Source organism: Odocoileus virginianus, chromosome 29 (assembly GCF_023699985.2).
Source record: "Odocoileus virginianus isolate 20LAN1187 ecotype Illinois chromosome 29, Ovbor_1.2, whole genome shotgun sequence".
NCBI classification, from domain to species: Eukaryota; Metazoa; Chordata; class Mammalia; order Artiodactyla; family Cervidae; genus Odocoileus; species Odocoileus virginianus.
The window spans coordinates 43,510,906-43,527,267 of NC_069702.1; the positions used below are offsets into that span (position 1 = coordinate 43,510,906).

Sequence of the window (16,362 nt, forward strand, 5' to 3'; positions counted from 1 at the left end):
GGCAGCCCACCCCAGTCCTCTCGCCTGGAGAATCCCATGGACGGAGGAGCCTGGTGGGCTGCAGTCCAGGGGGTCGCTGAGTCGGACACGACTGAGCGACTTCACTTTCACTTCTCACTTTCATGCACTGGAGAAGGAAAAGGCAACCCACTCCAGTGTTCTTGCCGGGAGAATCCCAGGGGCGGGGGAGCCTGGTGGGCTCCCATCTATGGGGTCTCACAGAGTCGGGCACGACTGAAGTGACTCAGCAGCAGCAGCAGCAGCCTAGCAAAGAAATCAGAGCGTTGCATTAATTGTGCAAGCCTTCCTCTGTGGCAGAGAGAGTGACCACCACACTGTAAAGAAAATAGTGACTCGATATCTTAAGAGCCTTCATCACCACGATATTCATAACGCTCAGCACTTACAGTTTAACACAGCTTTTCCGTTTGAGATGTAGAATGCTTGATAACTGTTTACCAATACAATTTTATATTTGCTTGATATACAGATACATGTTTTTAACCTGAGAATTTTCTTCTGTTCCAAGTTACCTTGTAAATTCTGTATAAGTACCTGCTTTGTTAAATACCCCTAAATTTGCATTTTGATGCATTAGTGATTTATATCATGTCTGTTACCATTATACTGAGAGGGAATGATATATACCAAAACACTTACTGCATACGCCCAAAAGAACTTCAGTCCACTGTTTTTGCAGAAAGAACCACCAAGTATTGAAGAAAAATAAAAATTAAGTGAATTTTTAAGAGTCAAATTAAGTTCAGAGTTACCAGTTACTTTTAGGAGTCTGACAACATGCTTTTTTCCTTGCAATCTGAGATCAGATTTTCTTTGATAATTAATCAACTATAGATGCAGGAAAACTTTGTTGGCAGTAACCCAAAGTAGGCCTGCTTAATATTTTATCAGATTAAGAAAAGATGTGGCTTGCCATTATTGTATTATCCTGATTTGTTTCAATTTCTATATTAGACACTCAGCTTCTTATATTTATCTTTGCATACTAATACATAGTAGGCACAAAATACAGGTTCATTTCATAGTAATATAGCTTCAGATTAATTAAACCAAACATATCTCAGCAAAAAAATAACAAATGTATTGGGGAAGGGGAGTGTGACTAAGTACAGAAAGTGAAGTCTGTGGATACAGTGCTTCCCATGTGCCATTTTGTGTGTGTGTGTGTGTGCGTGTGAGTCATGTACTGCATGTCCTGTGTGCCTGTGTAAACCACAGGGGGCAGTAAAACAATGATGGTCACGTGTACTCTCGAGGCGCTCACAGTGTCAACTCTTGTGCATCACTCTTACGTTCCCACTGGATATTTTTACGCACTGTTGGTACACAAGTAAAACACTACAGAAATTTCTCCACAGTATTGAAGTGTTTGCTTCCTTACGTCAGCCAGGCTTTGTCGTTGCTGACACTCGGATCTCTATCTGCAGGCTGCTGTTTAGTTGCTGAGTTGTGTCCAACTCTTTTGCAACGCCATGGACTGCCGCCTGCCAGGCTACGGGTGCCTTGAAGCATCTTAGCAGTTATTTGTAAAATGGAGGGGTTTTGGCCAGCTTAGGATTTTACTGCCTCCACAGAATATTCTAGGAAAGCACCCAGGTGTCAGATGTTTTGTTTCTCCACCACACCTCAGTAACTGTCGTCAGATCAACGGTTAATGGCTCTGTGGTAGCCCTGCCTTGGAGAATCTGAGTAAGGGTATTTGAAACAGGGAAAGCAAGATTTCAAACTCAACTCTTGTCTTTGGCACTTAGTAGCTATAGTTTACTGATTATTAATAAATAATTGTAGGGCAATTACCATGCATCTAATACTCCTTTTAAAATATAACTGTAAAATATATTGATATAAAAATGTTTTATTCTTTCCCATGTAGGAAGTCCAGGATGTAGCAAGCAGTCCACCTGAGAGCTCCTTCCAGAAACTAGCACCCAGTGAATATAGGTATACTCTATTGAGGGATCGAGATGAGCTTTAAAAACTTGGAAAAACAATTTGCAAGCCTTTCAAACAGCAGCATCAACTTACATGGTGGAAATAGTAAACCTATATTTTCATAATTCTATGTGTATTTTTATTTTGAATAAACGGAAAGAAGTTTTGGGTTTTTTAATTTTTTTTCTCCCCGACTCAAAATGTATTGTCATTTAATATAGGCTCTTTTAAAAAAATCTGCTAGGGTTAAAAAAAACAAATAAAAATCAGAGGCCTATCTTTACTTTAAATCTGTCCTGTAAAATTTTTATAAATCAAGTGAAAGGTGAGACTGCCAGATATATACCATTAACTTGCACTGCTAGGCTAGGGAGGACTTAGGGATGTTTCCTGTGTAGTATGTGTTTTTCATTCTTTTCTCTATATATGATCAACTTTGTTGGTATTTTTAGTTCTCACATTTCTCAAAGCTAAAGGGGTATATATTCTGGATGGCTGGGGGGAGGGGGAATAAATTAAAATTTTCACACTGTGTACTGTGTTTTACTGATTAGTTGGATATTGCTTATGAAAATTCCATAGTGGTATTTTTTGGATTCTTAATGTGCAACTTAAACATACTATGAAGAGGAGGAGAGCCATAAGCCAGAACATTTGGCAGGAATTGTCCTTATAAATTAAGAAAAAAAATGAAAAGTGTTATTAAATTTCTATGTGTTTGTCTAACAAAGTGGCATATGGATGGCATTTAAAACTTTGAATTATACCTAAATCTGAGGAAAAGGAGATAACTAGTGGAACAGATTACCAGTATTGAACTAGATGACTTTTGAGGCTCCTCCTATCATGAGACTTAAATTTCCAAAGAGGAAAACCAGCAGAGAAAATGTATATCAGTAATTCTAACCTTCTTCCATCATGTAGTCTTGTTCTAGTTGTATAGATCAAAAGCAAAGACAATAAGGCACATTTTTTTTCATTGTAAAATTGTTAAGGAGGACCCTGTGTCCTCTAGATTCCCGGATTTCCTAGGCCTGCAGCGTTCAGTCAAACGGATCCCTGTGCCAGGCCTCAGTACTGCCAGGGAGCAGAACCAGAGGGAGAAGGCCCTCGGTGTCGTATCAGGAAGCCCAACGCCAGAGGACAGGTTCAAAACTGGCTCTCCTCGGGGCCTGGGTTGGTGCTATAGGCCAAGAGTCATTTTATACTTGGAGTCTAAGTCAATCCCAGTTTGGGGAAAGATTATTTTTAAGCTTAAAAGGCTGATATGTGCCATTATATGTAGTATGTAATATATGTAACATCTTTCAATTCTTTTAAAATAAATATTTATAATAGATATTTAATGATTGTTATTTTTAAAAATCAGTCAAATTCTTTGTTATGCATGACTTACCTATCATTTCATTTAGACTAATAAATGTTAATAAGGTAGTATGGGGCATGTTTAATAGAAAATGCTAGAAAAGCAGGACAGAGCTTCCTTAAGTTTGGGCCTTAGTTCTGTTCTCTCCATGGCTTTTAATCAGTAACTTTGAAATCAGAGCTACAGTCTTCAGGTCAGAAGATGGACCAAATGTGAGGCGGCCAGAATGAAAACTTAGAAATATTAAACAAGCAAGCATACAAAACCAAAAGCAACATCTGCAATTGACTGGAATAAATTTGTAATCCTGTAATTGGCTTTTAAAAAATAGTAAACAGAAGATAACACTTAAGAATTGGGTTGCATAGAACTGGCTTGAGAGTAGTCATAATAAAGACCCTGAAGAACACATGCTTGATGTGATCTAAGGTAACACAATATGATCTAAGTGGCTTGTTAAAGTAAGTGGATTTGAGGCTTTATTTAGCATTTATGCACATGGGGGCTTGTCAGACTGTAGCCCTGCCGCTGTCACTATCTTCTCCAGAGTTTGAAGCCGCTGCAGCATGCAGGGATACTAAATTTTATGCCTGTATCGGGACAGCAAACATCAATAAATGTTTATTGAATGAATGAGATATGCAGTGACGTTGGGTAATTTTTATACCTGAAGTGCTTACCGCTCATCAGGATGTGGTGCCCAGTTTTGTAAAGTTAACAAGCTCAAGTGCAAAATAGCCGAAATGCATTAGAGAAAGTAAAGTTCTTGCTACAGGGCTAGTGCAGGGTTGGGGTGGGGAGGAGGCCTGTGGCTAGGACAATGGGAAAGTAAGCTGGAGCTGACTGTGTAGTGCCTTGTACGCCAAGCTAAGGAGGAGGTTGTTACTGTATCTTACAGCCAGTAGAGATCCATCAACAGATTTAAGCAAGTCAGTGTGTTCCTAACACCGTAGCAGACATCTCAACGATGATTAAATGAGTTCAGTGGAGGAAGAAGAAAGGCAGAGCGAAGACAGGGACACCAGAGATGGAGAGGACCAAATCCAAGAGGTCCCATAGGGATTGGTCACCAGCTGGATGTACAGAGAGAACTTCAGGAATCTAGAACTTAAAATTTAGACTTCTTCCCCTTGACCTCAGTGAATCAGAGGATATCCAATCTACTCCAGGCCTCAGGCTCCTCAGCTGTGAAAGAAAGGACGCTAGACTAGACTGAAGAACACAGTCAAGTTGCAAAACCAAAATTAAAAGCAGGCCCTACTGCTTGTCAGCCCACTGCCTTTTCCAGTTGTTTTTTTTTTTAAAAAGTTACAGTAGTGAGGGGGACCATAAAAGGGTGAACTTACTTTAGATGAAATTCTGAACATTTTTTAAAAGTTACATGAACCTAGAGAAGAAGGCAGAGAATGGGCAACTAAAGCATCTCATGGAGAGCTCTCTGATGAAGTCAACTTGTCAAAGATTACATATAAAAGGAGGAAAAACTGGCATGATAAGGCCCAAAAAGAGCAAAGTGAAATATAAAAAAGTGTTAGATATGTTAAAGCTCAGAATGAGCTTAAATTTGCAGAAAATGCTAACTGCCAAAAAAGATTTTAAAACCTGAATCACGGCAAAAAGAAAAATAGATAAAGGAGTATACTGGATCAACAATCAGGAAGAACAGAGTAACTCACTTTTTTTTTTCTCTGACAAAGAGACCTAGTGTGCTTGGACAAAAAATAAATGACCTAAGCAAAACCGCAAAAATAGGAAGTAAAAATTTTGCCACCTTGAATAGTTAGGGCTCTTAGGCCCAAGTTCCAGCATCACAGAGAGCTGCTGGATGTTGGAAATGCTTTCTGTCAGCAACTGCTGGGAATTTTTGAGACACCATGGAGATCATAAGGTAACAGAAGAACTAGAAATGGACAAACATTATCCCAGTTTTCAAAACCATTACAGTCAGTAGTTTATAGTTGGGGGAATGATTAAATAGCTGTAAAGAATAATCAGTTTTAAGCCCAATATTTAAAGATCCTGAAGACAGTAAGTTGTTTTAGAACTTAAATTGTCTTATGCTGATTATAACTGTTTTATGTGTTCATTAAAACAGGTTGGATAGGACTGCTGCTTGGCAACTGTTTTTTAGCTGTGTTTGAATTTTTGTATGTATTTCCAAGTAATAAAACTATATTTGTAAAATATTTCTATATTTGAGACTTATTTGTCATGAATATTTGACTCAAAATTCAGATGACCAGAGTCACAAGATGTTCTGGTTTTAGTTATTTTTTAGACTGTTTAGTTGTACCTGGCTCAGATGGGAAGCCGTATGAATCCACGTGCTGGTGACAGGCCTAGCCTTCAGCTAAAGCGTCACAGCCCCCTCTTGCAGGGCGCAGTGGGGAAGGCCAGCCCGCCTTCAGAGAACAGGCTTTGCAGACTCTAGAAGAGGAAGAGTGCAGCTTGCAAATCCACCCCCAAAGTGCTCCCGTTCCTCCCTCCTCCCTCTCCCCACCTCGCCTAGTAAATCCTTGGTCCATCCTTCAATGCCCAGAACCATCACCACCTGTTGGGGTCCCACAACCCTTTATTGAAGTGTTTTAGAATACCCAGTCTAAAAGAAGTTGGAAGTATATGTATCCCTTTTCCTGATCACCATGTGAAGGCTCTGGAAGCACAAACTGCTCCATCTTTGATTCCCAGCACCCTAGAGCACTGTTAAGTGATTACTATGTGATGGGAAAAAAAAGTCAAATTACATAATAAACATATAAATAAGGGACAAGAAAGCATCCCCATAACTGGAACGGACTAGGCTGCATCATCTGTGAATCCCAATTATCTGATAGCCAGTCACATTTCATCCTATATCCTAAATTGATTATGGCGTCTTAATAGTTTTATTCTAGAAGAGATTAAAAGCTTACACAAGCCCACAGACACATAACTTTCAGAAGGATGCTGGAGGGCCTGCTTGGGCAGTGTGGAGGCCCGCAGGAGAGCTGGGAACTGCCCCATGAACACGGCACATTTTCTGTGAGGCGGCTTTGACCCCTAGCTCAGCCACTCAGCCTTGTGGAAGGACAGACTAGCGTGAACTAACAAAATACCACGTGTGGTTTACAAAACATACACTTAACCATTTGGCAAGCATTAATCTACTGTTGCCAGGATAAGGATACAACAGTGAATAAGAGATTGCCCCTACTGTCACAGACTTCCAAGTTGAGTGAAGGAGCAAAACAGATAAGTAAAAATTATAACAGAATGTTTTAGGTGCTGTTCTGAGTTAACCACGGGGGCATGGAGGTGTGTGTGCAGCCTTGGGGGTCAAGCGAATCTTCCCATAAGAAGTGGTTTTCTTGCCTAGGAACAGAAAGAACTATACTTTCCTAAACTTCTCCCCTCTAGGAGAATTACATTAATATGTATATGCATGCTCAGTGGTGTCCAACTCTTTGCAACCACACGGACTGTCCATGGGATTCTCCAAGCAAGAATACTGGAATGGGTTGCCATTTCCTACTCCAGGGGATCTTCCCGACCCAGGGATCAAACTTGCATCTCTTTAAGTCTCCTGCATTGGCAGGAGATTCTTTGTGCCACCTGGGAGGCCCCATTATGTTAACAGAGGCTGCTGTTATTTTCTATGAATATCTTACTTCAGCAGCAAAGGATTACTAGTGATTACTGCCCTGTCGTTTCCTTCCCAACTCGGCCACTCAGGTCAGAGATAACAGCCGATCTGTGCTGGGTCTCATGTGCTTCACTTACTGGGATGAGCTCCAGGCAGAAAGCCGTATGCCCATTCTCCTGACGCCATGTGTATACTTGCCTGGGTAAGATCAGATCAGTCTTGGAAGCCTGACACTGTGATTGTTATCTTGCCCTAACCATTGCCCAAGAAGAGGGACAGCGCAGGGCACCCCTGGCTATGCACACAGTAAAGGGAAAAAAACAAGGCCTCTATTCTGACTTAATCAGTTCTTCATAATTCTTCATGTTTTCATGATGAATGGCTTTCTGATTTAAAACAATGCTGAATACTCCACTTCAGAAATTTCCTTGGATTAGAAGGTAAATTCCCTGCTCTCTGGAGTCCAGTTTTATGCCTGGATTTTAGACTTTTGCCCAAGTTCATTGTTCTGGCATGTTTTATTTCCTAGTTCCTCAAAGACTGCTGGTAGTACTTCATGATCACATATACAGGTTCTCACTAACCTTAGGATGCCTTTTTTTTTTTTTTAATCTGAGCCTATAAATTATAAATTCTTTCAAAATACAGGTTGTTTTTTCGTGTGTGTGTGGTAACTTCACACTTACTTCCACTGCTGGTGTAACTAGGGTGACAGTGTAATCTTTTTATCCAATTGAGGTCATTTGAGAGTGAAAGGGAGCATTAAGCAATAATTTCACCACAGCAAGATGAAAATCAAGACTATCCCAGACCAGTTGGAACAGATGATCGCCCTGTCACTGTGTGTGTGTGTCAGTCCGACTCTGTGACGCATGGATTGCAGCCCTCCAGGCTCCTGTCCGTGGGATTTCCCAGGCAAGAACACTGGCGTGGGTTGCCATTTCCTTCTCCAGGGCATCTTCCCGACCCCAGGATCAAACCTGGGTCTCCCGCATAGGAGGCAGATTCTTTACCGTCTGAGTCACACCTTTTCATGTTTGGGTATCATTCTTAATTGAGATTAAGATTTACTTTCTATCAAGCATCTGTCATCATTATACCACTTCTTAGTTAACTAAGCCATTTAAAAGTTATTTTAAGAATTCATCCCCCGGAGAAAGGAACGGCTACCCACTCAGTATTCTTGTCTAGAGAATCCCATTGACAGAGGAGCCTGGCAGGATCATAGAGCTGGACACGACTGAGCGACTAACATTTCCACTTTCCACTCATTTTAGGTGTCTCCCTAACACTATTCACGTTAATTTGTCATTAATGTGCCTTTCCTTTAAACTTCAGGGAAAAATAATAATAGTTACAACAATGACAGTAGCAACTAACATTTGTAGTTACTATGAGCCAGGCTCCATTTAGGCACTCGATATGTATAAATGTTAAAATCTTCATAACCACCCTGTAAGATGGGTAAGTTACCAGTGGGGAGTTGGGGATGCAAGGCGGGGATCACTAAGCAAGTCCTGAATTGCTGACCCCCACCCTAACCCAGAAAAGAGGCGGCGATCTGTTACAAACCATAAAACCTGGAAAGGAAAGAAAAGGAACTAAGGCCTACGGAGAATTAGTGAGGGAATTCATTCCTCTTCATTCCTATTAACTGAGAAGCATGACTCTGAGTATTAGAAACCTTGGTGCAAATCCTGTCAAATGCCTCCTTCCTAACTGGAACCCTGCCCTTACCTAATTCCAATCTCTGCTTGCTGGACAGAGCAATTAAATTTCTCCCCTATTGTTTCCATACTAGACCATCAGGTTATAAATTCTTGGGTTCCTACTATTCTGACACCACTAATTCTATGGTAAGACAGAAAATAACCCAATTCTCCCACATCATTCCTTCAGTGGTTTATATCTTCTCTCTTCCAACTCATGACTTTTAATTGGAAAAACAGAAATACCTTTACCGCGAAATTCTGAAATTTTCAGTTCATGATATTCAAGTCCCAGAGATGTTTTCCAGATTTCTTCTGTTGCATCATTCATCCCTATGTTAATATACAAAAGTGAGGGCTGAGCAAAGGCTTGGTATGTCTTAGAAAGCTTTTTAACATTACAATACACATCTCTGTAAACAGCAAAACACACAGGCCATGACCTCATTACTCATCATCAAGAAGTCACTAACGGGTATAGCTGCTTCTTCCCTTCTCATCACTGTATTTTGTGTTATAAAATACTCTAAGAAGCAGATGATACAGTCCCTGCCCTATAAAAAGCTAGCATTCTAGTTGGAGAGACCACACTACCACAAATGAAAGAATTTTATACCTATTAAGTTATAAAACACTACAGAATTAGCCCCAAGTGAAAATGAAAGCCAAATGAATTGCAGTTGTCAAGAAATACTCACATAGAGAAGGGAAACTGGGCCATGAAGGTTTTGGACACTAAAAGGCAAAAGTAAATTTCATGACTATTTTCTGAGTGGGTTTTCAATAAATGTTTATGGAACGAATAACAGGATAGGAAGAAAGCAGACATTCTGTGTCAAGCAGGGCATCTCACAACAGAGGCAAGAAAGCACAGATCATTCTTACATGTGGGGAAGAAAAGCAAATATGCTGAATGCACAAAGAGCCCAGGCAGGTGTGAGTTTTATTGCTGACTTCTCTGGCAGCGAAGGCAAAACAAAGAATTTAGAGGGTTGTGACAGTCTCATCTGATACAAAGAATCCATTTAAACAATTATTAAATGTATATATTAAATACATACACACACACATATATAGAAACTATATACTCATCTAACCAGCTTCATCACTCACATTTAACTCCTTTGTTTTCTCTAAGCACACTATACTTGTTCATGTTTTAAGCCCTTTGTACTTGCAATTCCTGTGCCATTTGAAAGCTTACAAATCCGGTCTTCAGTCAGACACATTCTTCTTCGGAGCACTGCTCAAATACCACATGTTCTACAAAGTCTTCCCCTTCTTTTCCAGGCAGAACAATTCACTCCATTCTCTGTATCTTCATACTTTGCTCTCCTCTTTTAGGGTACTTACCATGTTTTATGGTGATTTACTTGCTTTGAGTGTCTGAATTCATTAGCCTGAATGGTTTACAAGGGTAGATTCTATAGGTCTAATATTTTCTGCACATGGCACTGGCACCCAACATACAACAGGCATTGTTAAATGTTTGTTGAATAAGTGAATTTATTGCATGTTTCCTTATATAAGCACCACTCAGCAACATAATAAGTGAATTCAGGAGGCTTTACAGAATTGTAGAAATTCTCACTGTTGGGCCTTTTCTTGTGCTGACCCTTGCTAACACCAAAGGTTTTAGTAATAAAATGGAAGACATCATTGGGGGATTAATTAATGAAACCCAAGTAAACATCTCTTTTAGTGATTAACCAATCTCTAGTACTTGAGAAATGTACTCTTAGGTGCTTTCCTCAAATATTGATCAGTCAAGTTTCTCACAGGAGCTTGACAATAGTCAGTTCTCATCTGGAGTTTCTATGCTGCTAAATTAAAATCCTCATTGCTTTGGCTATCCAGTGCACAGGTGGCAAGACTGACATTGTTGAAGGTTAAGAAACTGAATATACTTTCTTCTTGGGGTGCAGGGGGACAAAAGATTTCTTCTTAGGAAACAACTTTTAGGCTTGTTCAAGAGCTTAAAGAAAACTCAGCTGGTTAGTTTTGTAAAATGTAATGTTACAGAAATTAATCTGGAAAAAATGTAAACATAGTTTATAACCATTTTGTCCCTTCACCATAGAAAAACCTTAAGAATGTCTGGTTTTCAGTGGCACTGCTATATGGTGAGTAGTGAGTCTGCAGAGACAAGCTGGGGCCAAAATATGGAAGGGACAAACTTGATCAGCTATTCAATAGGAGCTGCTGAAAATATTTCAGCAGAAAAATAAAAGACGACTTTTGTGATGGTGATGTGAGGAATGGTCTAAAGTTGGGGGGGATAAGGCAGGGGATGTGAGGTAATATAGTCTTTTACTAGAGTGATGGCTATGAATAGCTCTAAGAAATGAAAAAAACTAATATTCAAACAGTTGACAAGACCCAGGAGGAGGCTAAATATAAAGAATGGAGAATGTTAGGTTGGGGGAATCCCTGGCTAGAGAATGGGAGAAAGCAGCCACCCTGGGTAAAAGTTTACTACAATAGACAAAGACAAAACTAGAACCCTGACCTGATTCCCCAGTGAATTCTCTTTCCACTAGAGCTGTTGACGGATTTGGAATGTTAATGTTGGTCTGAAAGACCACAAACTTCAGCAAGCAACTTGATATGGCATAACAGAAACTCAGTTAAATTATTTGAGGATTTTTTTTTCTTGGACTATGGTTATAATTCTAACTTTTGTGTTAACTAGCTTTAACCTTGGGGAAATCACTTGCCTTTGACACCTTTCATGGTTTTTAAATAAATTTATTTTTGTTAATATTGCATAGATGTTTGTCTTGTCTATACCAATAATTTCTGAGGGCAGTAATATAGATAATATATGGATCTTTTACCATTGACTGTTTATAATATCCAAGAAGTGTCTTTGTAAAATGGTGTCAAATTAACCAGTATAAATAGTAAGCAACTCCTGTTAGAAACATGACGTGTTGATAAAAACACAAAACCTGAACTGTTTACATTAATTTAGGCTAGTGGGGAAGCTTCCCTGTTTTTTATTAGGCCTCTCACTAACTAACATTTCGAGCACTGATAGCCACCACCATGTCATACTTCATCACAAGAGAGAAAATGCTGTTTTACAGGAGAACCGTTTCCCCAAGTCCTTTTGCGTCCTTCTTCCCAGAGCTCTTGAGTAGCAGCAATGAAGGACAGAGGGGACCCTGAGAACAAAGAATGGCACGGTTTGGCTTCTGTGACTTTCACTGGAGAAAAATGCGGTACACAAGTGTCTCTATTTAAGCTCCCACAGCCTCTTGTGACTCACAGGTACTTCAGTCCTCACTCCCATGCAGATGGCTCGTGGCACTTAGGCAGCCCACAGAGGAGGGACTCTGAACTCACAGCGTTCTCCCTACCCAGCACTCAGTTTCAGGACAACCTAAAGTTCCTGCTCCTGGAACTCTGGCCAACACACCCATCCTCTGGGGCTTCTTGGGGGGTATTGGCTCCTGCACAGGTGGGTGGAAGAGCTGAATCAGCAGAATAAAAGCAAAACTAAAGAAAGAAGACATTGTAAGGAAAAGAGCATAATCTGTGACTAATAAACACTGAGGTGGCTTTTTTATGTGATTTGTAAAATGTCTTTAAAGCCAATTCCAAAAGAAAAGTTTCAAAAATATTCTAAGTAATACTACCATCACTACATAAGTACATGGCCTCCCAAGGGTACCATGGTAAAGGATAATAACTTGACTCTATGAGTTATAATTGCTTTAAAACAATACTTCAGAGTTTATTTTATGATTCAATATAAAAAACACTGCTTAAGTGATGACTATGACCCACAAAGATAAGGAAATATGCAGGATACGTGTGGGATGGAAACACATTTACAGCCTAAGGACCAGATTCAGCACTATGTACTTCTGCATTGCATGTGTGTCTGTTAGTCGCTCAGCTGTGTCCAACTCTTTGTGACCCTAAGGACTGCACCCTCACCTGGCTCCTCTGTCCATGGAATTCTCCAGGCAAGAATACTGGAGTGGGTAGCCATTCCCTTCTCCAGAGGATCTTCCCAACCCAAGAATCGAACCCTGGTCTCCTACACTGAAGGCAAATTCTTTACTGTCTGAACCATTAAAAACTCTGAAGTTGCTGGACACTTGGTGAGGAAAAAGAAGATTTTAAGAAAGGTGTAAATGAATGGCACATGTAACTTCAAACCAAGCCTACCTTACAGAATATAGGGGTGTTTGGGTGAAGCAGAGTGACTAGCCCATCACAATTTTACATACAGAAGCAGCACAGTATGAGAGTACAGAAGTTTTTGTAGTTCAGCAGACCTAGTTTACATCCTGGCTTCACCTTTTTGCAGTTGAATAACCGTCTGTAAATTATTTAGTTTCTCTGAGCCCAAGTTTCCTTACCTATAAAATGCCTAGTGAAGTGCCTGACCAACAGAAAATATTCCATAAGTATCAGTTCCTCTATAAGGTTTTTTTTTTTTCTTTTTAGAAACTAAATGTCAACACCTATTGGTAGATTATGAAATCAATTTCATAGGTTACAACTAGCATATTTTAAAAACCAAAACAATAAAAAACAAAGTACACTGCACAAAAAGTATTGTTCCATAATGCATATGCTGAGTTTTGATATTAATGCATTTTTTTTTTACTATGGATTACAACCAAAAAGTTTCAGTCTCTGCTCGACAGAGAAATTCTCAGATTATTATATCAACAGGGCTTTAGGAATGCTGCCTGTATCCAAATAAGCCTCTGTAAATTTTAAGAACTTAAAATGTTCCTTACTTCTAACTTGCTGCAGTAAAAATAATACATGAATCATATAGAAGATAAATTTAATCTGATACTACAGGGCATTAAATTCAATTTTAAGACTGGTTTCTGTGTCATACTGACTAATTTATACTTCTAACACATTACAGTTTATAGGTATATCATTCATAGTTGATTAAACACTTATAGAAATTTCTACAAAAAGTTGGCTATTAGGCTCTCTTAATGAGGAAATTAGATACAATTTCTAAATAATTTTAAATTATAAAACTTTAAAAAAGGACTGTAACTTACATAAGTATAAAATATTACTCTACCTAGAGTAATATTCCCATCCTGATGAGCAGTAAAAAAAAAAAAAAAAAAAAAAAATTCAAGGCCTATATGAGCACATACATTGATGTCCCTCACTGGCTCAGTGAAAAGGAAAGATCCCAAAACAAAACGTGAGGGTCAACAATAGGCCTCTTTCCTCCACCAGGTCTTGAGTAAAACCAGCCTGACAGTATAAAGAATCCCCATTGCTGTTAAGATGGTGAGCTAGCCAACTTTGGATCGGCAAAATAGGAATAATATGCAGTGATGAAGACTGGGCTATGCTGAAGGGTAGAATACTAGAAATTACAGAAGTCAGCAGTTCAGCTGAATCTTGATGTAACTATATCTTAAATTCATAATTTTAGCTGACAGGATGAGAATGGCTATTATTAGAACCCATGGAAATGAAATACAGGAATTCTGTTTTAAATTAGCACCCTGGGCAATTCTGATCCTCATTCTGGCTTGAACATCCTGTGTTAAAGGGATAGCAAGGATCAGAAAACATAAAAAGGTGGAGTTCAAAAGTAATTATCCCAAATTCACAGGTATCTAATATCAAATACTGGATCAGAATCTGATGCTTATTCAAAGTACTCCCTTCTCAGTATTATACTAAAGATACAAGTCAGCAGGGAGCAATATGTTTTCCAGTTATTCAATAATGATAAGAAATGGTGTGTTGCCTCATTGGAATTCATTGGTGAGAAGCAAAAAGTATGAAAGAGAAAGGTCTCTTTAGATTAGACATACAAGTAAAAGACAGCAATCAATAAAAGTTATTAAGAGTAAACTCAGCAAGAGAGAAGTGATAAACCATTCAACCACCTGATGAATCCATCTGGTTCCTGAGCTGAGAGCTCACATCTTTTGTGGTATAGGTGCCCTTTCCTCTGTCCTCAGAAAAGAATAAAGAACAAGGCAAAAGGTGGTTCCTTCCTACCTCAGATGAGTTGAGGGTACAGGAAGAGGCTGCCCATAATCTTAAATTCTTTTTTTCTAAATTTAAAATTTCCCTGCTATTTGAAACAGACATTGGGTTGGGCTGGGTCATGCTTGCTATCAATGTCAAGTGTTGAAATTAGCACCACAAATCCTCCACCAGGACTGAGTCTTGGCGCCAGGCCCGGTCCATCATCAATCTTGACTGTGAGAAAAGGCAAGCATGAATGCTATTCTTGGGAAGAAATGCAGCTGCGCAAAGTGAAGGAAAACACAGGAAATAGTAAAACCTAGGGAAAAGGATGGTAGTAATGAAAGTGAGGTAGAAAGCTAGTTCTTAGCTCTTCCAATTGCCAGCTGAAAGACAGAAGAAATAGGGTCAAAGACTCGCTGCAGGGCAAGTACATGAGCCCCTTGAAATTGTAAGATGCCCCAAGAAATGATCTGGTTATCCCCGCCTTGCTTATTTTTTAGCTCAAAGTCTAACAACGTTTGAAGATTGACACCTCTCTCTACAATACAAAAGAGAAAAAACAGACTATGAGAAAAGTCTTCATTACACATGGGTAGAATTCATCCCATTAGTCAAAGAACTTTTCAAAATTACAAAGTTGAAAGGCAGAGAGGACGAGATATCTGAGGTGTTAAGAGATAGGCTGACTTGAGACTCTGTGTTCTTTATTTACAGAGAGGCAGAAGAAAGATTTCAGAGAAGAAGCTAGTGTCACAAATTAAGATATCTGAAGGAGAAATTGGGCCTCTTTTTCCATTTTCTTACAATATTTATTTCCTTTACTGGAAAACAGTGTTAGACCAAACGGCAACAGGGCTCACCAAATGGACTCCATTATGTAGTACACTTGGGCCCCTTGCTAGATCCTGATTTCCCTATTTGATGTGAAAAGCTCCTGAACTTCCAGTCTTTTCTCTGCTAAACTGCCTAAATAATGTATATTTAGGAGTTAAAGAAGCATATATACAATATGCTTAGCCTTGGAGTCTCCAAGTCAAGGTCATGGAAGAAACTATTCTGAAAACAGTCCTTCCATAACCCAACATGTCCACAGATCACAAGTCCTGATCAAAGTTATAGGTTTGGTTTTCACATTTCCAAGTAGAAAATCTGTTCCCTGGCAGTTCTTAAACTTTATCTGACAAATATTGTACACCCTCAGTCCAGGCTCCTCAATTTCTCACATCTCCATTAATACCCCAGCAAACAACAAAATGCATCCTCTTATCACAGTTCAATCCCACTTGAGCATCTACAGCCACTATTTGGATATAATCATGTTCTGAAAGCTGACCGGGTGTCCAACAGCAGCGAAGGTCGTCATTAGGATAGATGTGTTGGCACCAACAATACTGAAGTTTGGTTTTTAACTGCATTTTTTGTCAGTTTGGCTGGGGAGATCTGGACAGCTGGAAGTGAGCTTCTCCATCATTTTCTGCTTCCTTCTTTGTATCAGTTTTCCACCTGTGAAGCCCAACACCCCACCCCCAAGCGCAGCTGCAATCCCTGCCACTTTGAAGCCTGCGAGGAGGCCGATCGGGCCCCCCACCACTCCTCCGATGAGTGCACCTGCCACAGGCAGGGCTGCCAGCTTGTATTTTGCAGCCTGTAAAAAAAAAAAAATTCAATTTAGAAATTGAGTTGAGAATATCTCCCTGTGGTGATGTGCATTTTCCTCTCATTACTCCTGG

The 16,362-nt window shown here is 39.6% G+C and overlaps 2 protein-coding genes across 2 annotated transcripts in view; one reads left to right on the plus strand and one right to left on the minus strand.

Annotated features, from left to right (window-relative positions):
• ERP44 (endoplasmic reticulum protein 44) overlaps positions 1-2,119 on the plus strand; it is an 87,778-nt gene extending 85,659 nt beyond the window's left edge. The window contains exon 12 of the mRNA XM_070458423.1: positions 1,895-2,119. Within this exon, the coding sequence (XP_070314524.1) occupies positions 1,895-1,996 (102 nt within the window). The 3' untranslated portion in view covers positions 1,997-2,119. The remainder of the gene's footprint in view (positions 1-1,894) is intronic.
• Positions 2,120-9,574: 7,455 nt separating this feature from the next.
• STX17 (syntaxin 17) overlaps positions 9,575-16,362 on the minus strand; it is a 50,186-nt gene continuing 43,398 nt past the window's right edge. Inside the window, exon 7 of the mRNA XM_070458018.1 lies at positions 9,575-16,277. Coding sequence (XP_070314119.1) covers positions 16,038-16,277 — 240 coding nt within the window. The 3' untranslated portion in view covers positions 9,575-16,037. The remainder of the gene's footprint in view (positions 16,278-16,362) is intronic.